Here is a 24,409-nt window from a genome sequence, read left to right as displayed (position 1 = left end):
CTCTAGGCGGATACGATAAGCTGTTGTGTAGCTCCTGCTACAACATTTCATGCAATGAGAGTAATAGCATTTCAGCCAATCAGGATGTTTAGTCCTCCTGGCTTGAGACGCATATGAATGTATAAGTAAAATGATTATCTCGACTTTGTCACAAAATGTGATGTGATGAGACAAAACTATCCTCACTTTTACGCTTAGGTGGCATTCACCACATCACAGAAATATATTGCACTTATGCAATAAAATCATCGCAGGCTAGTGTAATATACGTAAATTCCAGATCAGGGTAGGTACTAACTATCGTATGTTTAAAAATTCATTACAAACCAGCTTAATCGTTTCCCCGTGTGATGCGATCAAAAACAACAAGTAGAATTACTTTTAAATTATAGAAAATATTCATCTTCCCCACTTAAAATGGAAACTCTTAAAACCACTGGGACTACATTAAAAAATGTCACCTTCCTAACTTGACATGATCGTAAGGTACTAAAATTTTCGCATAGATTTTGACCATCCTCTCCCGCCATAGAACACGCATTTTAATCAAAGTAACCTAATTAGAAATCTAGTTCGACGTACGTGATAACTGCATCCAAAAATTCATTTCAAATGGTTTAACTGTTTTCCCGTGTTGCGCGAAAAAACAAGATTCATTTCATTTTTATATAATACATTACAGTTGAACAGTGTTACAGCGAATTTGATCGAGTACAAACAAAATTCAGTATGAATGATTCCCAAACCTTTTTCGCTTTCAATGGTATTCTGTTCTGGTGGTAAATACATATTTTAAGCCAATTTTGTAACTAGGCTTACACTAAACTAATTATAATCGTATTAAGATTATTATTTCAATCCAAGTTTTGAAGTGTATTTTTGAGGTGTGCTTTTTTTATGCAGGTTTTACCCCCCCCCCCCTAAAAATACGATAATTTTGGGCTGGGGAAAATTCCAACAACCCTGGAATCGATAGGATAGAGCGTAGTAGACGGGATGCCGAAACACAAGTACATGTCTGCCATGAAGTCGTAGTTCGGACGGAGACACGGAATTTTAGAACAGCTTAGTTGAGTTTAACATTTGTACAATCCGCGGCAAAAAACCTGCAACATGAGGATGTAAGTTTATTGTGAAACTACGCCTAACAGCACAGGGAATGAACATAACGTCTAAGCTGAACGAATCACCCAGGATAAACCTCGGCTTCTTCCCGTGCATACTTATTTTGGAGCAAAAGACTTCGTCATTTTACAATAAATATATTTGCTCATGTTGCAGGTTTTTTGCCGCGGATTGTACCAGTATAACATACAAGGGTCATTCCATGTGAAATCAACCAAGCCCAAAACCTCATGGTATGAGATTTCAGGCTATGAGAGATGATCATACACCAAATTTTAGCCCTGACCCCCTGTAGTTTCAGAGTATAGGATGGTAAAAAAATTGACAAATATGATGTGTTTTGTAGAATTTTGTTAGTTTTAATTGGTCATATCTCCCGTAAATATTGATCTAGAGAGAAAAACAATAGAGCATTTTGAAGAGGAAAGAATAGGCTACATGATATGGCAGAAACATTTATTTAAAAATCAAGTATCATTATTCGGGAAATCTCGGGAAAGGTTTGGATCAGTGGTATCTCAGAAAGTGCCCATTTGATTTCCTTGAAACTGGGTACCAAGGTAACCCCATATGTCCGACATAAGTGTGCCAAATGTCAACTTGGGCCAGAACGGACCTGGAGTCTACAATGATTTTCGTGTAACCATGTCGGAAGAGACACCTGGGGTGCCAATGTGCCAACTTGCCAATTTGTCAATACTGGTGAAGTAAGGTGTAAAAAATATTTAGCTATTACTGACCTACTGGAAATGATCAGTTGTCATTGGTGCTTGTGTTGCAGCAGTCGACTAGTTTCTTCCGTCTCTTTGTTGCTGAGCGTGTATGTACGGCCAGTTGCAGTTATGGGATTAACAAGAGAGATGATGTCAAAAGCAGACGGCGAGAGTACATCTGGTATATCTGGATATTCAAAGTAAAATGCTGGTCCGCATCACCTAAGCAGCAATGCAGCTTTTGAATGCACACAGTTACAGGTAATGCTGCACCTGGATCAGGGACTATCCACTACTGACACTGGGAAATCTGTTGTATAGTCACTGTGATCTCATTAGCTATGCTTGAATACTATATAGACACTTGCAGAGACTTCCTGTCCAGTCAAGAGCCAAGAGCTTACTGTAATGCCCGTGTCAGTGTCCTCTGCTTTTATATTTAGGTCAATGCAATGTACTACGATTGGTAATGGAATGTTCCAAAGATCCCTAGAGGATTACTGAATTACAGATTGCACCAGAAAAACATTACTGCTAGGTCAGTTGCATCTTACTTCACTTGTACTGACAAATTGGTAAGTTGGGGGCGCGGTGGCTCAGTGGTAGAGCGTTCACCTCTGGTGCTTGGGGTCCCGGGTTCGATCACAGCCCCCGCCAAGTGAACTTTGTGGTGGACAAACACCGTGCTCGTGGGTTTTCTCGGGGTTCTCCCGTTTCCTCCCACTTTCTTCATTCCACCATTTCACTCATCTCTCATCATCACCGTCTCCTTTAGCCTCACCGGCATAACTGTGGGACGTAAAACTCAAAGCTTTCATTTCATTTTTTTTTTTGGGCGCGGTGGCTCAGTGGTAGAGCGTTCACCTCTGGTGCTTGGGGTCCCGGGTTCGATCCCAGCCTCCACCAAGTGAACTTTGTGGTGGACAAACACCGTGCTCGTGGGTTTTCTCGGGTTCTCCCGTTTCCTCCCACTTTCTTCATTCCACCATTTCACTCATCTCTCATCATCACCGTCTCCTTTAGCCTAACCGGCATAACCGTGGGACGTAAAACTTAAAGATTTCATTTCATTTCATTTCATTTTTCAAATTGGTAAGTTGCCACTTAGGCACCGCAGGTTCCTCTCCTGACATGATCACACGAAAATCATTGTAGACTCCAGGCTCATTTTTGGCCCAAGTTGACCTTTCGTAACCGGGGCTACCTTGGTACCCAATTTCAAGGAAGTCAAGTGGGCACTTTGAGATATCACTGACCCAAAATTTTCCCGGAATATTATATTTTCTATTCAAATAAACGTTCCTAATATATATATATATATATATATATATATATATATATATATATATATATATATATATATATATATATATATATATATCTTGTGTTCTATTTTTTCCTCTTCAAAATGGTATGTTATTTTTCTCTCTAGCTCAATATTTACGGGAGATATTACCAATTGAAGCTAACAAGGTTCTACAAGAAATGTAAAATTTGACTATTTTTTACCACCCTGTACTCTGAAACTACGGGGGGTTCAGGGCTAAAATTTGGTGCATGATCATCTGTCATAGGGACATACATGACACCGAGTTTCATCAAATTCTGAGACGATGAGTTTTTTTTCCCTGAAAATTTGGTTGATTTCACATGAAATGGCTCATAAAGGACACATTATAAATATGAGAAAATAGGGAATATACAAATTATTGCAGGTTGATTAATATGCCGTCTTATCATCCTCATGGGTGATAAGACGGCATAAATGGGATGTGGAATCTCAATTATTCACTTACCAAAATAAAGCATTGCACTAGAATGAGTCACATAACTCACATCGGATATTCACATGGAGCATTCGCATGGTGCACGGAAGTAGGATTCTTCAATTATGTTATACTAATCCGAGTGCTCTCGTATATGATACTAGTTTTCCAGCTCCAATTGAAGATGAAAGTTAAGTGTGCAAGGTGTGTGGTAAAGCATTTGCTGCACATAGCGAACGGTGACACCATTTGCAGATTGATTTCGAAGATAATTAAATTCCATGAAACAAATACTGCGTAGAAAAATGTCACGTGATTGACTTCTCTTTCTCACTGAAGCTTAACGTAAAGGCCTTTGAAAATATAGAATAGATAATTTGTTACCTGTATATTGCAACTAGTCCCAATACATTACACTACATTTATACTTCGAAGATATTTAAGATGACTAGGATATCCGCCCAGTCACTTTTCAATTCACACGACCAATTCACTTTTATGACAAACGTGTGGAAAATTGGAAGAGAAGTTTCCATATAACTTCCAGTTAATCCACGAAGCAATTATATAACCATGACCCCTTCCTCCTCCACAGGATTGTTTTGTTTAAAACAAATGATTAAAACTTGTTTTAAACAATTGATTTTGTTTAAAACACATTTTGTATACGTTTTAAACATTTTGTTTTAAACATGTGTATTTTCTAAGACTTGTTTTAAACATATGTTTATTTTATTTTATTTTTGTAAAACAATCTGCCAGAGAAAGAAAATTGTCAAAAGTTCTCCCCATTTAGATGACTATTTTCTTCTATGTGAATGTTTTTATTTCTCATGGCTACAGCAAGTCGATGTGGTGATCTACAATTTATTTTGTCTCTTTTTTTCCCCTTATTTTTAACGTATATTATATTGTTTAAATGCTTCTCAGTTAACTTACGTGAAAGTGTCGTAGTCGAAGGTTGGACTACTTGTAGAACTGATACTAAAGATAAATAAAATAATTATGAAAACAAATGTTTGTGTTATATTCAGAAAATAAACTAAAGGTTATTTGCTAAATTGCGATTCTGAAATTAAAATATCGCAGACATTCGTTAATACAGTATATGTTGGTTCTCAATCTCCGTACAACTTGGAATCGTTTAACATGAGTTTTACGGGAAGGAAAAAGGAATCATTTAGAGCAAATTTATTAAAGTAATTCAAACTCCACCAGATAAGAAAACAACCATACGAGCTCATTGCAAAACGTGTAAGAAAGAAATGGTTGGTGTTTAGTTCAAAGAATGCAGAATCATTATGAAAAAACTGGAAACCCAAACAAATGGTAAAAGTGTTGATCCGAAAATTGCTTCTGATGATTCTAACGTCAGTAATGTGGTTGAGATGCAAATAAAAACTTGAGGTAAGAATTAATTGTGTATCTTTTTCATTATATTATGAAAATTTTATTGCGTCCCTCTTCCTCACCTCAGTTCTAATTTTTCTTAAAAACTTTACACCTTGGCATAGCTTGTATGAAGGGACCAGGCGAGGAAGCGCAAGGTATGGCAGTCGTCCGCGTAAGTAACCATTAAAACGTGATACTTATTGCAATATCAATACCGAACGTCAGTGTCTGGGACAATTTGATCTCAGTTTGTTCGTTTGTCTGTATGTATGCACACGCTACAGGGCGCAATTTTCAGTCTTTTAACATTAAGTTTTGAGGGTAGAGGCACGGGCCGTCGGAATTTGCTGTATAGATTTTGACTGCGATCAACGTAAAATTTCAAAATTAGTGGTTCGGATCCCATTTTAAACAAAAGCATTGTCTCATATAGCACTGCTACTGATGCAAGACTGTAATCAATTTAACTAAACGAACTAATTTTATGCGCTTCGAACAAACTTGAGTTGCAGGATAAATTTGGCTCTAACTCAGTTTTTATAAAATATTTTTAGATATGGGGCGTTCAGAGCACAGAGATCCAAGTCCATTTTCAGAAAGGTTCACTTTTGCTCAGCAAACGTAATATCTTCGTAGCCAGGGTACGAAATAAATTAAACAAAAATCACATGAAAGGTGTGGACTAGAGTTTCATAGGACAACCGCTAGACAAGGGCGTTGATGAAATGGGGGAGGAGGGCAAATTTTCTTCTTGCTCATAAATTTAAGATATTAACATTATATTGTGTACGCTGCAGCGTGGGAATGATTAACAAGTCAAGCTCCGAATGCTATAGTCAGAGATGCATAATTACGTTAAATAAATGCATGGTGTGTCCAAAAGAATACACTGACGGAAAACTCCATATTTTCTTAACCACGAATCCGAGATGAAAGAAAGAGAAACTACATGACAAGATGCACTCTAGAATTTTATATAATTTCCACTAGAGAGGGGTGTTCGTTTAGAGGTCATCCGCCCCTTACCCCGAATTTCATAAAAAATTTGAAGTCCTTACACCGAATAAATACGGATTTTGATTAGTTATAATCCATTTCTATTGGCCGCAAGGAGCTAAAAGCCTATATTGCTATCTTGTATATTTTCTTGGCTCAAAGATTCCAAAGGAGGCTCTACTTTCGAGTTTCGGGCCTGCTTAAAATTCTGGAAATTGGGCCTAAGCAACTTTCCAGTTTTAATCATCTGTATGTTCTCCGTATTTATTCGGTGTAAGGACCTCAAGCTTGGTCTGGTGGACTTTGCTTATCAAAAGATTTCTAAAACTGCCTTACTCCCCCCAAAATCTGAAATCCAGAGTGGGAATGGGGACGGTTGCCATTTTGTCCTACTGACGCCCCTTTCTAGCGACTATCCTATGAAATTATCCCACGCCCTTTCGCATAATTTTAGTTACATTTGTTTTGGACACTTGACTGTGAAGATATTACGTTTTGAAATAGAATTCATTTGCTGAGCAAAACTGAACTTTATTGAAAATGGATTTCGATCCATTGTGCTCTGAACACTCCGAATTTTACCTTTCTTCAATAAATTATTGACTCAAAAAACAACCAATTACATAGGCTTGCAGAAAATATTCTAAAGTTAGCACAACACGAAGTGTGCTTCAAAGATTACTTTTCGAAAATTTATTATTTTAAAATAATTTTATTAGCACCAGTGTTCTGAAATAGTAATCAAATTTTGCAACAAAAATCTCACCCGCCTCTACGAAACGCGAGCTTAGCCCCTAAAGGCATAACTAGAAAACTTTCAGAAGCGGTAACTCCGAAATGACCTGCTTTAGGGCTAAAATAACCACACAACCGTATATCTGGTAAAATTCTAGCATTAAAACATGTAACATGACTCCCTTTGCATTTGAAATTTCGAATACCAATCAAAGATGTCCGCCATGATGCTTGATAGCTCCATCTGATGTGTCAGACCACTTCCAAGTTTCATCATTCTCCCTCAACCCGTTCTCAATACACAAGGATATTGAGGACTTTTGTTTTGCCATTTATATTGATGGATTGTGTGAAATCTCTATAGTAGGTAAATTTTAAAATTTACCTAAAAAGCTTATTGCAACCAAGAAGGTACTTACGAGAGTCACTGGCAAGAGAGTGTAATAAAAGGGGGTCATGATATGAAATAAGTTGAGAATTGCTAATCTATACTGAAATATTCTCTACCCAACACAGTGTAGTCTTAACTAGAATAAAATAAATGAAAAGATCGGTTCCAAGAGCAAAAAAGTCTTAATGAATTCGTTATTGGAGGATTTTGAAATATGTTTAAAACCATGTTGTAAACTGTACAAAATGTTTAAAACATGTTTTGTGTGTGTGTGTTTTAAAACATGTTTAAAACATTTTGAACACCTTTTTCATGTTTTAAACACGTTTTGTTCTTCTTTTTTTAAAAAAAATAAAAACTTTTTTCCAATTCTGCTCCTCCGTGTGGCTTACTTTTTATTTTAGTTAAACCACACAGTTCGTTTGGCTAGAAATACCAAATTATATTAACATCTTGTTCAACACTTCCGGCTACTCAGCCATAGTATATTTAGATTTGCCGACTCACCTATCTTCTGCGCAACTCTTATCTCAGTATGCAGCATTGATTGCTCTAATTCTTTTGAACGCAACATTCATTCTTGTATGTTGGGTTCTAGTTTATATTCAATCCAAAAGGATACACCATAGTGTTAGATTAAAATTGCATTTTTTTTATTGTATTATAACGCTTCCATTGCGCTTAAATAATAAATTGAGTCAACCGCAATTTGTTGACAGTCGCATTCTACTCATCACTGAGCGAACAAAACAGGCGGTTAGTTGCTGCTTGCTATAGACCAGCAAGAGCTATACTCTGAGATACTAGTATCCATGTTTGTCCCACAGCCGACGTACATGAGGTGATTTATAAGTAATCAAAATACCTTACAATGGGACGTAAAGAGTACTTTACACAGCATCACCCGTCTGTTTCCATGTTTTACGATAGGGAGAAGTAGTTCGCAGCCTAAACTTCTTTGGGTGTTCACCATAGATGAACATGGGATTGTGTTCTCAGCACTATTTCCTTTGCGCTAAAGCATTGTTGGTAGTAATCAGCAGTTTGGAAATAACCACCCGACCACGGATGGTTAGTTAGTAGTCAATAATTAAATCGAATATGATTTAACGTTATGTAAAAGAATTCAGTTCAAGGCAGCCACATGAGAAAACCTAGTGTTCATTGTGACATAGTTTATAGTCTTTTAAAGCGTAAAGCAACATCACAAGCTAGCTCGAGTAATTTAATACAGCAGGTGGCCTTGTAAGGCCACAACACCGTCCGACAATACAAAACCTTTATCACGGCAAGATATACTGTAAGTTAGTTTTATGTAAGTTCATATACATGAATGATATAATACATAATTTGTGAAATTGTCACAAAAACATAATTTGTGTCGATTGTTTTGATATATTGTATGATTGTGTTATACTGGTAAGTAATATACTTATTAGTTACATTATTGAAACATTTATTTTTAAATTGGCGTTTGCATTGAACTAACCGTAATAAGAATATATATATATAGGATGGAAGGTAACTCCACGCAGAAACTTGGCAGGTGATTCCTTATATGAAATGAAAGAAAAAAGTTCTAATAAACACGGGTCGAAAAACGTCTCCTTTCAGAGTTATGAACTGCCGAAAATTCAAAAAATCACGTTTCGAAACACCCTACCTTAGAAACTACAGGACCTATCCCAAGCGGTTTAAGGAATTACACAGGAACTAGTATGCGCTCTATCTAAATATCCATGTTTTACCATCTTCCGTTATTGGCGAAACGAACTGTAAAAGAGGAAGCTGAAGTACAGGGATACTACTTTAAGCACTAATAGCGCGTTCGTTTCGCAAGTATCGGTGAATTCTAAACATGGATATTTAGATAGAGCGCATACTATTCCTTAAATCGCTTGGGATAGGTCCTATAGTTTCTAAGTCAGGGCGTTTTGAAACAATTTTTCTATTTGGCGGTTCATAATTCTGAAAGAAGACGTTCTTCGACCTATGTAGGCCTATATTAGAACGTTTTTCTTTCATTTCATATAAAGAATCACCTCCTGAAGTTTTTCGGTGGAGTTACCTTCCACCCTGTATATAGATAGGTAGAGAACAGAATCACTATGCTTGCGATCTAGATTATTAAAGTAGATTCACTATAAATAAGAAACGATGTACTAAAACACACATACATAAGAATGATTATTTATGTAACTTTTTCACTATTTGCTTATTTTTGGAAAACAGTTGTACTATATTTCAAGGTGGGAGGGATTAAACAGTGATGTGTCCATCTGACGGCTAGTGGTTCCTCCTTTGGTGATAGGCGGTGTTCCGATCCTCTCAATTAGTGTCTTACTAGATGTGCAAATTGCTTATCTTTGTCGTATTATAGTATTTTGCGGATATGTATGTGGGATATATCGAAAATAGTCTTTAGTAAATTTAATTTGATGGAAATCCATGATCGATATTTTATATTTAAAATTTTGTAACGTGTTTTGTAGTACAATAGTACAATAGTAAACAATAATGATTATACTCACTCATGTGGAAATTTATAGAGATATTAATGAGAATGTGTAATAATGTAATTCAGCCCATGTATACGTCAGCTAGCAGTTCCCAAGGGAGAAAAAATATTGTGAAGAATGAAAATAATAAGTAAAACTGCATACCCTAAAGTATTGTATAGTTGTAAAGTAAATGTTAATTTTGATTTTTTTTATCTCTTTTATCTACAGGAGAGAAGTGTCCTATTTGTTTAAAACTCTATTCAAATGAAGAGACTGTGAAAGTTCTGCCGTGCAATCATGCCTTTCATCCGGCTTGCATTCTTCCGTGGTTAGAAAAGGTATATCTTTGTACATTTCCTGTAGGCAGTTAATATTATTGAACATTAATGAATCAGAATATGAACTTTATATATCCGGACCTTAAAGGCAGAGGGGAGTAAGTCATTTTTTTCTGAAAATGAGTTATTGCCAGATTTGAAACGCGTGTTCTGATATCTCTTATTCTTAGAAAGCTTGTAGTTGTATTATGAATACTTTATCAAATAGCAACAATAAAATTGAATATAAGTCCGAAGGCACTTAAAGGCAGAAAGAAGTACGTCACTGTTTTCTGTCTCTCCTGAAAATTTAATAAAAATGACTTAGTACCCTCTACCTTTAAGGTCCGGATATATATATATATATATATATATATATATATATAGATAGATAGATATAGATATAGATATAAATATAGTTTTGTTTCCGTAGAAATGTAGTTATTCAAAATGTGAGATATAAGTTACAAGGAGATTGAAGCTTTTGTGTAAGTTTTCTGAATTTTGTGTAGGATACTATCATAGCTTATAATTCCTGCGGTATTACTTTGTAGCTTAATGAACACAAGTTAAACTAAAAAGTCTTTTTAGTAGTATATTCATTCGTACTTTGCTTAGGAGCACATGTGTACTGTCCCGTACAATCTTATACAGCGAACCCCCTAGTCAACCAGTTCCTCATTTTCTCTGATGTGTGATGCGTGTATTCGAAAATTTATCGCCAAAATTACCTGTGATACTCAGGTGAAACTTTTTCTTTTAATTATAAGTAATTAAAAAAAAAAACTTTGTAAAATAGTGAAAATTTGATCATATGTTGTCTTATCGGCAAATACATGAGTTATGAAACAAAAATAATGGGTTTGCACTCTACATTAAAGGTATCTGCCACTTGGAAAATATGGAAAACCTAAGGATATTATCATGCAATTACAATTAACCCTTTCGAAAACGTGATTGTAGATTAAAGAATTCTGCGTTGTTTTCATTTATTGTTGAGATAAATATTAGAAACTTTACGAGTAAATTTACATTGATTTGACAGTGCTATTTGACTTTGTACTCAGCTTCTTTCAGCGTTATTTTTGTTCCAGGTGGAACTGAATATTTGTTAGTGTCCCCATAGCTTGATATAGTTATTTCTGTTAACTGTAATTATCTGCTGCGTTAGTAATTGAGCCCGAGTCTAGTAAGAAAATTCTCAGTAATTTTCTAAGCTGTTAATAATATATAAACATTAAAGCTGTTGCATCAAGACTCTCAGTTGCAATAACTAACGGTCAAAGTTAGCCAGATTCGAGTTCCGGTAGGGGATCCCACGTTAAGCTGTAAGTCCAAGTCTCATATAGCCTCGGTACTGAAAGGGACACTAAACACGAACTTCATGAACTAACTAATTGAAAGGTATTCATTTGTAAATGACTTGTTTTCTCGCTTTAAATAATGAAGACTAATATTTCACAAAATTTGTATTAGTATTTTTTAAGAATTAAGTATTAATAACAAATATTAAACTTCAGCAATTAATATTCCACAAGTTGAGAGAAGCAGTTATTATTTTTTTATTATTATTTACTAGGGAATAATTGTATTCATATTTTTGTGTGTGTTTTATACAATATTTATTACAGAAAATACAAATTTATTCGTTTTAAACCTTATAACCTTAGGACAAATATATGCCAAATCTATGTTTGACGTGCTAGGCAGAAATGCTAACTACTAATTACGTACTAATTGAAGTATTAATTTATTAGACTTTCACCCTAGGGTATACCTAAGTGTCAGAAGTCTTATAGAATTGCTATGTCCGTCCGTTTCTCGACAGGTATCAGAGCAAAGTCAGTAGGAGATATCGAGATGCGGTGTGTTTTACAATTGATTCAAATAGGTTCCATCTCCTCTATTGATCCCCTATCCAGACCTGAAATTGTAGAACAACGGTTTCAGTGTTTATCGCCATAGAACGAAAACGGTAACAGAGATCGAGAAACGATTCGATGTCTGAAGAGAACATATCATAACTACCCACACTACTACCAAAACCCGAAGTGGTTCAGATTTATTATTCCGGTTTCAGTATTGATTTCCATAGGGCAGAAACGATAAAAGATATCGTGAAGCTGTTCTTTGCAATCGATTCAGCGTCCCAATAGTGGGCTCCGTATCTTTCGTTAACCCTGTATTGAAACCAAAAGTAATTTCCGGTTTCAGCATTTATCGCCATGGAACAAAATCGGTAACAGATAGCGAGAAGCGGTTTTTCGCAATCCATTTACGGTTTCAAAATGAGTTTCATCTCTTCCATTACCCTCTTTTCAAACTGCAAGAGGTAGAATTCAACCTTTCTGGTTTCAACACTGGTCGCCATAGAGCAAAAACAGTAACAGATACAGATAAGTTTTCTTTTTCTTTCTTTCAACCGATGCAGCATCTCAAGTAAACATACCACCACCATCTGCAGCAGTGCAACAGTCTACCATAAGTGGTTCAAATTTATCACTATTTCCAGTTTCAATACTTCCTTTCTAGAGCAAAAATGGTAATAGAGATCTAAAAGCGGTTTTTCACACGGATTCAGCGTCCTAGAAATGAGTTTTATCTCAACTTTATCAAGTGGTGAAAATTTACGATTTCCGGCTACAACACTAGTACCACAAGAATATGTTTCACCTCTGATTTTATTTCTCTATTGCAATCGGAAGCGTCCTCCATGTATACTAAACGCAATGTTAACTTGAGAGCCGCATCACAAGCGCATTAATACATGTCGGCGCGAACCTTTTCACAGGGAAGCCTTTGTATGTGTGTGTGTGTGGTTTGGTTTGGCTCTCAATCGCCAGGGTTTCAACTGGCGCTGTTCTGAGTTTCAGCTGATATGCGCGGAGCGGTGATTTCTCGTCCTTTTCCTATCACTTACGAAAAATATGTTTCTTGGTCTATTTGTTTTAATAATTCATGAAGACACGACAATAGTAATAAATGTATTGGAAATTCGCACATGTATTTGCAATCCTCACAATTAAAACCCGAGAGCATGAAAACTATTTTGCTTATTCATTTCAATTGATTAAGGTAAGAAAGGATAAGAAATGAAGTTATTCTCATATATCTACCTGGAAAAGGTCAATCATAAACAGAAACATACGAGCAGCCACCCTCCCACACAATAAATTAAAAATACAATTTTTTTTTCAAAGCACAGCAACTCTACATTGGCACTGAGTAAACCACAGCTAACCGGCAACAATCATATCAACAATTTCTTCAATAGTTTTGTCTGCATATTTTTCTCTTAGTCGAGCGTACAAATTGTTGACAATTTACTTTGCTTGACTTTAAAGAGGTTTCCCTTCCTCGTGTTTGCGATAATACTGAGAAGATGATAATTCGGATTCATTCATATTTTCAACTTCGCGCTTAACACTCTTCATGGTTTCAGTTTCAGTACACCCACGTACCCACTCTAACGCACGCGCGAAGACGATATTTGGCAGAGCAGTGTTACTCTCTGCACAAAAATTGCCGAAGTTACATGTGAGTTCCGTTATTTCTTTTGTTTCATTTATCAGCAGGCAATGAAGTTTCTTACGGGGTAGTTACTCTATTTAATTTATATATCATATAAAAATATTAAGCCATTTCCTCTCCATTGTGGACGGTTTCTAACATTGACCAATTAAGTAATTTTACTGGTCCTCTGCTTTTGTTATAAGATTTTTCAAGTTTATAATCTTGCAACACTTGCAAGAGACTCGCATCTTAGCTACCGGCTTTTCACTCCTTTCTTTCCTTCTCTCTTTACGATTCTGAGTCGTGACGTCATTTTCATAACCCTTTACTAATAAATGTAGTATCATTTATTTTAAATATTGTTTCTGTATTGACATATATATATACTTGAACTCAATTAGCTCTTTGAATTGATCTCCTAAGTAATGTTTTACTTGTGTAACGGGAGGAACTATGTAATGTGCGCGGAGTCGCCTGAATTGAAGCTGCGTATCTCGGCTATCAGGATAAGGTCGCGGCAAGTATAGTGGACCGTCATCGTCAGGGAGGGTGGCTTAATTTCTCATGCATTTCCTCATCCCCATGTTCTCGCGTGCCATATCAGTCGCGAATACCGCTACCGAACTCGCGGGTGTTGGTGGGAGTCTTGGGAAGTGGATTGTCTGTGGACGTCTTTTTCCATCTGGGGTGAACGTGCACCCATCCTGGTCTGCTGTTGTGTGCGTCCATTGTTTGTGTTGACTAGTGTCCGAGTCTTTGAAAACATAAAAAAATGTAATAAATATATCAAAACATAGAAAAGTATAATAATAATAATAATAAATAAATAAATAAATAAATAAAAGCTCAAAACGAAAAAAAAAAATTATGTTGTTGTTTTGTGGTCTGCTGAGGGTCTCATTTTGACAATTCGACAAATTCATCCTTTCTTTTTATTCCAAATTTTTCCCCGGGGCGATCCGTTTCTGTCGACGGAAATAATTGTTTTTCATCTTTATTCTGATTGACCGCTTCGGCTCCACTCTGATTCTACGGTGAGGGCGTGCTTATGGGATAGCCAGGAGAGTAGCGTAAGTTCTCATTGCAAACTACTCGCTGTGAAGTTGCGACGTTAACACATTTTCTATTTGTAAACGTATATTTAACACTTACGGGTACTAAAACTTTAAAATCGGGTTCGGACTCACCCTCTCGTAAAAAGCGCAAAACAAGCGAGAGCGAGGCAAACTCTCAAATTGTAGATAGTGTGGAAGAGACAAGTATCGAGACGCCTGTAGTCTGATATGTTTTAAAGATAAAGTTGCTGATAGTGCCAATGCTAAAACTAACCGTCCGAGTGCTATTAAGGGCTTGTTTCTTTTCCTTATTAAAGTTATTACTTATAACGCGAGACAGGTTAAAGATATCAAGAAATTACAGAATGGTACTTTATTCGTGGAATCGGTCGACGAGAAGCAAACAGCAAAGCCATTCAAATTAACCTCCACTGTACCAGTAAACGTGTTGGTAGAACCCTATCGTCTACTGAACGTCTCTCGTGATGTAATATGTTAGGACCTTCTAAATGGCTCTGAGAACAGAACTGGCTGATCAATATGTTGTAGAGGTAGCTCGTGTCCAAAGTAAGAGAGTCAGGTGAACTCGTTTGCTTCTTAGTCATTGATTCTTACTTTCAGTTTACCTACATTTCCATAGTAGGTGAAGGCTGGTTATTAACGACTTAAGGTCCGTGTCTATATTTTCAGTTCACTGGGCTGCTTCAAATAACAATACTTCGGACACATCAGCGTTGTGTGATGCGAGTGTTGCTCTTTGTGGGAATTGTACCAGATTAGTTACGGTACAGAACCCTGTACAGCGACCAAGTCATGTTGTATTAACTGCAAGGGCGAATTTTCTGCTTGATCTCGAGACTGACCAGCGTTTCAACGTGCGAAACGTATCTGAGAGTTAATGGTTGCTGGGAAGATCTCTCCTGCCGATGCTAAGCGTCGTTTAAAACAAAGCACCCGTTCCTCGCTTTCTGTCCCTTTGCTACTGTTGCAGCTACTTCTCGTAAATGTGTAGCACCCCAAATGTCTGGCGTTTCCACCCAAACATATCTTGTACCAACAAAAGTCCAGAAATTCAGACTCCAATCACATCGACTAGCAAATTCCCTACAACTTCAACTGTTTCTATTAGTGTTGGTTTTCGGCGAACTCCAGGTCTTCGTTGCTCACCTTATGTTGCCGGTCTGAAACTTAGCCAGCATATAGGCCGGCTTAATGATACGGTTCTTTCCCTGGAAAGAACAAACTCTATACCTGTTCGCAAGCTACCGGAATTTCTTTGAAATCTGACATGGTGGAAGACGAACTGATGAATACTGAATTGACGATACTCGGCACACGTTGTAAAGTTCGCCCCCAACGTTAATCTTTGTTACGATATTAACATTTATTGTTATTGTTACTTATTTTCTCTATTTTTACTATTATTTCTATGTATTGTTATTTGCTTGTTATTATGTGCTTATTGTTATCGTTATATGTTTGTTATGCTCATACATTTACTATTTTATCCCTTATTTTCGGCTTTTACTAATTTTTTAGCAGTTTTTTTGTTTCTTATCTTTTGCAATATTCGTTTTTTAAATTTTATTTACAGCAGTCCGTGTTGATCGTGACGGGGACTAATGGCCTGGATGCTGACGTTCCTATTAAACCGTATTCAATCAGTCGGAAGCGGTAGACATCAATTAGCACTTCCGCTTTTAATATTAATCGCCCATAGAGCGAAAATAATAAGAGATAGCGAGTAATGGGCTCGCATAGTTTGGAAGTCTACCATAGTTTCACACTATGAAATGACTCATTTTATTTAAATATAACCCTCCTTCTAATAATACAGCTAGCAAGAATAATAAAATACTAACTTTGAACACTTTATTAATTCAATCGTATACGTTTCGATGACTCCTTTTCATCATCATCGGTACGTGACATGTAAAGGAATTTTTACATTGGTTTGTAGGTTCACATAATGGCAAACTTTTCAATCCTTAAGCATAAATAAACAGAATATTTCACTCCAATAAGTCACTTGAATAGTTGAACACACAATACATGGCCTTTTGTTAGCGTTTTTGGTAAAATAATTCACTTTAGCTAGCAAGAACTTATAAATTTAATAAGAATTTTATAAGTTAGAATCATATACCTTTAATACACAATTAATATTCTAATTTTCGCGAAATTGAAGGAAGTAATTTATTAGTAATTAAATTAAACATTTTTAAAAAATGCATTAAAAATGACGAACTGCCACCTTCTCCGCGAAGATTAAAACTAATTAAGAATAGCACTCACATGAAAAAAATATATATAAAGAATCCCTTTATTCACACAATTGATGTTCAATTAGTTTCATAAAGAATTAATTATTTTCCTTATTATACATTTTCAAGCTAAAATTTTATGGAATTCAGTGATTAAATATCAGTACTTACTAAAGCCTGTGACAAACATCTTGGCATTTCAGCTAAACGAATAAAACGCAAGCTCTGACGCGATGTTGTCGAGTGCTAAGGGGTGTGGCTATGGCTAAGCAAACGAACTACAGCGCGATCAGGTGGCAGAGGATAGACGTGGATGTGTACAAAATAAACGTGGCAATACCGCTGGCCTCTCATTTGCTAGCAGCATTTAAAGGGAACTTGTAGCGCCGCCTTCAAATGCCAAGATGTTTGTCACGTCATTTAGTTTTAGATTACTTCAAGTAAGTCAGAGAATGATTTCACTAAATTTTAATTTCCTCTAAATAGATTTTTATTATTTTAATGTGCTCTTTATTTACAGTAATGTCGTTTTAAACTTCTTAGAATGATTTAAAAACGCATAGCAACTAAACACGACTTCCATTTAATGCAGACATTAGTTAATGAACTTGATCACAGACACTGCAGTTCACTTAAATTAGTATTCAAAATTATTTGGTTTCAGTTTATTTCTATGAGAGTATTTGTCTCGAATAAAGTAGCTTGTTTTATTTCAATACTTTCTTATTAAGCACGAGATGTTTGAGTTAATACACACTTATAATGAAACAAGGTACATCATATGTCGTATTTATGTGTAACACTTATAACAAAACGTTATGTCTATGCATTCGATGATTATCGGGTTCAGAGGGTTTATGGTGCACTTCGTGTACTCAAGCGAACGTGCTGCGAAACCCTTCCCTTACCGTACCTCTAACGGCACTTTTCAATACTCGTGGACCTGAGAAAACTTATCCACTTCTTACGTCCTCAAGGTCACAGAATTTATTATTATTATTATTATTATTATTATTATTATTATTATTATTATTATTATTATTATTATTATTTTAAAAAGCAGTAGTGTCTCCTTTTAAATAGATATAATAAGGCTATAATTTTTACAATAAATTTAAATAAATAGAAAATACATGATTTCAAGTAAATATACTGTTACATAATTTTTGAATACTATAACTGAATTTATAAATGTTTCAGCCTTTAACTGGCGTGTAATGATTAGAAAAAATAGTAGTACCATGCTTCTAGTGCCTCACCAATGATTATTATTAAGGTCCACGAACTAATAGAACTTTTTATTTCTTTTTAGGATAGGGCTTGGAAATGTTTCTTCTACGCTTCTCGATGTTGTTTTCTCTTTTAACTCCCAATATTTTGCTTTATTTTTCAATCAGTTGTTCTTGTTACTCCTTGCGTTTCTTCCATCTGTCTCTCTATGACGTTATAAAAAAGGCAATTTCTTCATAAGTTTTGCCCAATCCAATTGACCCTCCTACAAAGAATGCTTTTTAAAAGTCATCTTCTTTCCTACGCGTTTTAAAACATTTTTGTTTGTTAAACTCTCCGTCCAATTTATTTAGAGATAAATTACATTTTGCGATACTCTATATCCATTCCAATTAATTCTTTCGTCGTTCACTTTAACTGTTATCCGTTTTGTTTAACGTATTAAACATAATCATGACATGTTGAAGGTCTCATTTATTTTATAATAAGTATATATATATTTTATAATAAGTATGATAAGTCTTTATAGTCCTTAAGGACACGGGCTGTATCGATGTTGCTCGTTAGAGTTACGATCATTCAAACTATTAAATCCAGCATGCTTCTCCCATAGTCTGTCACACTTTATTTCAACTTAGCTTACAATTTATCTCAGGATGTTGAGTCAATACCGATACTTCTGGCCTGCACGTGGTGGTTCAGTGGAGAGTGATGCATGGGGTCCGTGGATCGATCACTGCTTGCAGCAAGTGAGCTTTGTGGTGAACAAACACCGTTGGTGGGTTTTGTTAGGGTTTATCCACGTTCTTCATTCCATCATTTAATTCGTTATCACCATCACCGTCTCCCTTAGCCTCAAAGCATAATCATGGGACATAAAATACATAACACACATATATATACATGGGATCAATGTGCAAAGTTAACAACTGGGAGGTGAATATACTCGTAGAAAAAAGCCAGTAAACATTTCCTCAGAATCGTTTAGTTTCAGAGTTAAGAGGCTGCTGAAAGCATGGAAAATTGAACTTTGGGGTGAATATCTCCAAAACTACTAGCCATTGAGCTGAGGCGGTGTGTTATTGTATTAGATTTTTTGCTGTATCCAAAAATGCATAATTCAGAATCTTTTAGTGGTAGTGCAAAAGATTACCCCACAGAAAGTAAGGAATTGCTGGATATTCCGTTAAAATAAAATCTTTAGTTTGATGTCTCACGATCATACCCTGTGGACTAAAGAAAACAGATATAAGATATTAAAAATAATAGCCCAAAGATAATGCGAGAGAAAATGAGGGATTTCTCTTCAAAAATATATATATATATATTCTTCCACCTCAAACTCATTTGACCTTAGATTAAAAGTTGGACCCTAGATGTAAATATCCTGCGAGTGACTCACTGTGCTCCCCCTTCTTCCCCCTCCATACCGGAAAAGATGTTGACAACACGTGAAAAATGGTGACATATGAAAGCACCAAAACTGATTATGTAAGTCGAGAAGAGTGTGTGTTAGGAGGCAGATATCTCAAAAAGGGTGGTCGATTTCTGGTAGGGCTTCATGTGGGTCGGATTCCACGCTAAACTATATGTCGACGTCTCATTTACCCTCGCTGCTGAAAGGGACGCTAAAAACTCAAAATCAAATCAGTCATATATCCCAAGACTAAACGTGTAAAGTGAGTCCCCGTCACCGCCGTTTGACCGATTTGGACTCCATTCTGTATAAGCCTCTTAATGATGTACAGTTGCGCATTTGTATGATTGATTAAAAATGGAGAATGCCTCAGAGATTGTAGTGAAACTGTCCGCCATTGATCTCATTATATCGGTGCCATCGACGAATCTTATGTCTGATACAGACATATACGATTGACATTTCTGAGACCACCGCGGCAGCTGCAGTGACATCGGAATGAGGGCCTCACGTGTTGCGATATGTATTTCGCATACTAGATGTTTCACCACGCCCCACAGAAATAAATCGAACTGAGTTGTGTCAGGCAACCGTAGTAGCCAAGGTACAGTCACTCCTGCCAATCCAACACACAGCGAATATTTGATTTAGGAGGTTTCTGACGTCCATGTCAAAATAGGCATGTGCGTTGTCATGTTGGAACTCCACTCGTTGCCTAATTGCTGATTGTAGAAGCTCCGGCAAGACGTCACGTAAAATCGTAATTCTAATCGTAATCTATACCACACCATACATTTAATGAAAACGTGTCCTGATGATGTTGCAAGAGTAACATTTTCAGCATCCACAGATGCGTCTGTTGAACTTATCTGTCCTCAAATATTTTCCTCTTCGATCCAGAAAACCAGAAATGAAATGAAATCTTTCAGTTTTACGGTCAACGGTTATGCCAGCTAGGCTAAAGGAGACGGTGATGATGAGAAATGAATGCAATGGTGGAATGAATAAAGTGGGAGGAAACGGGAGAACCACGAGAAAATCAACGCACCAGAGGTGAACTCTACCACTGAGCCACCGTGGCCCCGAGAAAACCAGAGTTGGAATTCCGATACAGCAACAATTAGCTATAGAAACCTTTGCCAATATGCCTGACGCTGGACTGTATATAACTAAAATGGGTGCACCTCTTCCTTATTAGGAGGCACCAAACATTGAAATGTAAGTGTTTGGCGCCCGGCCGATAGCACCTATACTAGTCAGGACGTGTCGCTATAGTAACAAGTATGTACACCGTACCAGGACACCCATGTTCTAGTCGAAGTGATAAAAGAGATCTTGACTCCGGAGACAAACATCAAAGTGAGAAAAGTTAATTAGGAATTAGATTTTGTAGGCTTTCGTCAACTATAGTCATGTTAGCCCGTCACGTATGAGAAATAACATTGAGAGGAAGAAGGGAATGGGGAAGAGAAAAAGCAGTCTAGGATCATTATATTAGGTACCATACCGGTGTTTCCTGGTGGGAATGAGGAAAACTCAGGAAAGCCGTACTCAGAATGGCTGGCGTAAGAAAGCTGTTACACGTTTTCGACTGAGTGTCCTCACCAAGAATCGAACCCGGGATGGCTCGCACCGAAGGCGAGAGCGTTGACGACTACGCTTCGCGGGAACATTAAAAAAAAAAAAAAACACGGCTGATGGTAACCTTTGACTCAGGAACCGTTCACTGTACGAGCGCTTTGCTTCCCATCTATTATTCGTACCTCTCCGCAAACTTAGAGAGTGTGTCATCCTGATAACCGTCGATTGTCGTATTTTGTAATAGGAGGTTCTGAGATGTGCGATACTGACATAATTAAGAAGGATTCACTGGCCAACTATCCTTTTACTTTTCTCACGAACTTGCTAAAAAGTGCCCACTACACCATGTTAATGTGTTTCGACGGTATTTTCACCATACCAAAAAACATTTTTTATTATTTGTAAAAGCATGACCTTCGAATGGAAAACTCCATGTGTTTTGCTACCAGTACCATCAACTTACACTGAAAAGCGTCCCTAGTGAATTCACTGACCTATGTATCTTCCGTACATTGATAATAATAAATGCGAGCATCAGTCTTTCCCTTATTCCTTATTGCGTTATCCACAATCTCAAAAGGATACGAAGATTGCAAGCATCGCCTTCCTCATTGGTTAATGTTAGTAAATTCATAATGCTAGTGCTTTACAAATTTGATTTACCCGCATCCCCATACTACATATTGTTAACCATTGAATATTTCTAGGCGGGTACTGGTGTTTTTTTTTTCTCGGAGTTCTTTCATTTCCTACCACATTCTCGTTCCATCAACTCGTTTAATAATTCTTTAATCATCCGCTCTATTAGCCTAAAGAATATTACTTTAAAATATAAGTCAAGGACGTAACAAGAGGAAATCCCTGGTAATCTGGGCGTAATCTTTCACCAGGTGGTCGAGAGGATTGAGCGTCCATGTTGTGTTCCTTTGTGAGCTGCCTATCACCGAAATTTTGCAATATTGTCCTCTTTGTCATTATCAGTCTGGAAAGTTCATCTACCCACGCTTTTCAAGATGTCTACTTCCTTAATACTCCCTTTAAACTTCTTATTACATAGTTTTAGTGCTTTCATGTGTCATCAGTTCTCATGCATTGCCAACACCTTTTCCCACTAAGAAGAAGGGGAAGAAGGCGTGCATGGTGAGTCATTTGTAGAACGTTTACCTCTAGTATAAGGAGTCTGACTTTCAATCTCAGGTCAAATTAATGTGTGTGGGGAAAATATCGTGTCCGTGTTCTTTTGAGGGAATACTCCCATTTTCATGCATATAGTCTTTGGCTAATTTTTAGCCCATAGGATATGATCGTGAGACGTTCAACTGAAGCTTCTGTTTAATTTTATTTTATCAACTACAATAACTCTTCCCTTTAGTTACACAACCACGCACAAGACCTAAAATCCTTCACAATCTTGGTTCTGATCAAGATATCGATGTTCTGACGAATTTTTGTTAATTGTTGGGACGTTGTTCCATAAGTCAATAGAAGCCACCTGTTCTAAGGGAATATTCGAGAATCCCTCATTTCCTGTGAGGAATCCTTTGTTCCTCCACTAAAAGATTCTGAATCATGCAGTTTTTTGATAGAGCAGATTACAAGTCTAAAACGGTAACACGCTGCCTTACCTCAGTGGCTAGTAGTTTCGGAGATATTCACCCGCAAATTTTATTTTCCCGTGACTGAGCCTGTCGGCAGCCTGTGACTGAAAGTAAGCGATTCCGAGGAAATGTTAACTGGCACTTGTTTCTTGTTTCTGTAAGTAGATTCATCTCCCAAACGTTGTCAACGATGTACATTAACACCTTATATCGGGTGTTCTAAAAATGGCGCCCACGGACCACAGAATATTATTCTACAAGTCAAAAAAGCAATATATATATATATATATATATATATATATATATATAGAGAGAGAGAGAGAGAGAGAGAGATAGATACCTTTCGATTCCTCGTCTGGAGACACAATTTGCACTATGTGGCAACGTCGCAAATAAAGAACCATAGATCTACCAATCTATCAAATAGTTATATCGATTCTTTCCAGATGGTAGCTAAAATCAATATTGATTGACACTAGCATCATCTATTAGTGTAGCAATGGATTCAACTGCTTGTTGTGTTCATAGATTAATTCTAATGGCTCCAAGATAATGTGCGACGTTGCGACTTCGTGAAATTTTGATTCCCCATAGCAGCTGAAGAAGTCCCCGGAGGACATACCATCATATAACATTTTCGTTTTATTTTGGCCTGCAGAACAGTGCTCTGTGGTCCGTGGGCGCCAATATAGTTCTACCAGTAACTAAAGTCCAAATCAAGGCATGCATGCTATTCATTCAGTTACTTATTAGTTTTGCGTCCTCATTTTGTGTTTTAATTAAAAAAAAAAGAAAAAAGTAGAGATTCATCCTGCATTTCCGGATATTATTTACAACACAAAAACTAGTATGTGGGTCATATAGTATTTAATTGCTTAAGATGCTATAGGATACATAAAGAATTATTCAAATATGAACAGTTATACCTTGTAGCACGATGTAGTTAAACTTCAATCAGGCAGTTTTAGTGTGTGCTAACACCTTTTTCGATGGCTTGTAAATATTTCTAAACTGGATACACCTGGAAAGGTTTCTGCGTACTTCTAAAAACAGTTTGAGATTAAAAATGAAAAAAGAACTTCTCAAACATTTGCTACGAACTAGGCTTATCACTGTTTTAATTTGTTACCTTCTTGTGAGTAAAAATTGAAATAACTTTCCTCAACTACAATGTGATACAAGGTGAGACTTCGTATTTGCATCATATAACACTTTTTGACATGCTGTACTACATTCTTTAAGTAGTCAGTGATTCCATTTCTTTATTTTTTTTTTTTCAGACCAATTCATGTCCTTTATGCCGTCATGAACTTCCTACAGATGATGATGATTATGAAATGTACCGTAAAGAAAAATTACGTTCAAGTGCAAGAGAAGCCGAAATTGATATGTTGCATAATTCTATGTTCTCCTAGGACTCGACAGAATAGATAACTGTATATTACGAAAACTGGTTCGTGTTGCGAAGAGAATCTTTCATTTGCATTCTTTTTATTTATTAGTAAATGCAAACAACCAGTTACTTTTGTATAAATATTTCAAAAGGTGAAGTATGCTTTGATAAAATAATAATAATGAAAAAAAAAAAAAGAAAAGAAAAGAAAAAGAAATGAAGTGTAACTTAGAATTTGCTTTGAGAAGCGTTTTATTTCAGGTGGACAGAGGTATATGAAGTATGACAGAACATAACTATATAATAGTGTAACAGAGTTGATAGGTGACAGATCGGTACGTGTTTATTTTTGTACGTATAATTCTTTTCTTAACATCAAGGCTATATGAGCCATTAACTTCCGGTTTAATGGGGGTCCAAAG

At 36.4% G+C, this 24,409-nt stretch overlaps 1 protein-coding gene across 6 annotated transcripts in view; it reads left to right on the top strand.

Moving 5' to 3' along the window:
• Positions 1-24,204, top strand: part of LOC145662870 (E3 ubiquitin-protein ligase RNF181) — a 34,830-nt gene extending 10,626 nt beyond the window's left edge. For all 6 annotated transcript variants that reach the window (XM_081728825.1, XM_081728824.1, XM_081728827.1 and 3 more), the window contains 2 exons: positions 9,848-9,957; positions 23,875-24,204. In XM_081728825.1, coding sequence (XP_081584951.1) covers positions 9,848-9,957; positions 23,875-24,009 — 245 coding nt within the window. In that variant the 3' untranslated portion in view covers positions 24,010-24,204. The remainder of the gene's footprint in view (positions 1-9,847; positions 9,958-23,874) is intronic.
• The last annotated feature ends 205 nt before the right edge of the window (positions 24,205-24,409 follow it).

This window comes from Thermobia domestica, chromosome 10 (genome assembly GCF_964235325.1).
Source record: "Thermobia domestica chromosome 10, izTheDome1.hap1.1, whole genome shotgun sequence".
Taxonomy (NCBI): Eukaryota; Metazoa; Arthropoda; class Insecta; order Zygentoma; family Lepismatidae; genus Thermobia; species Thermobia domestica.
This window is presented reverse-complemented; position numbering and strand designations above follow the sequence as displayed.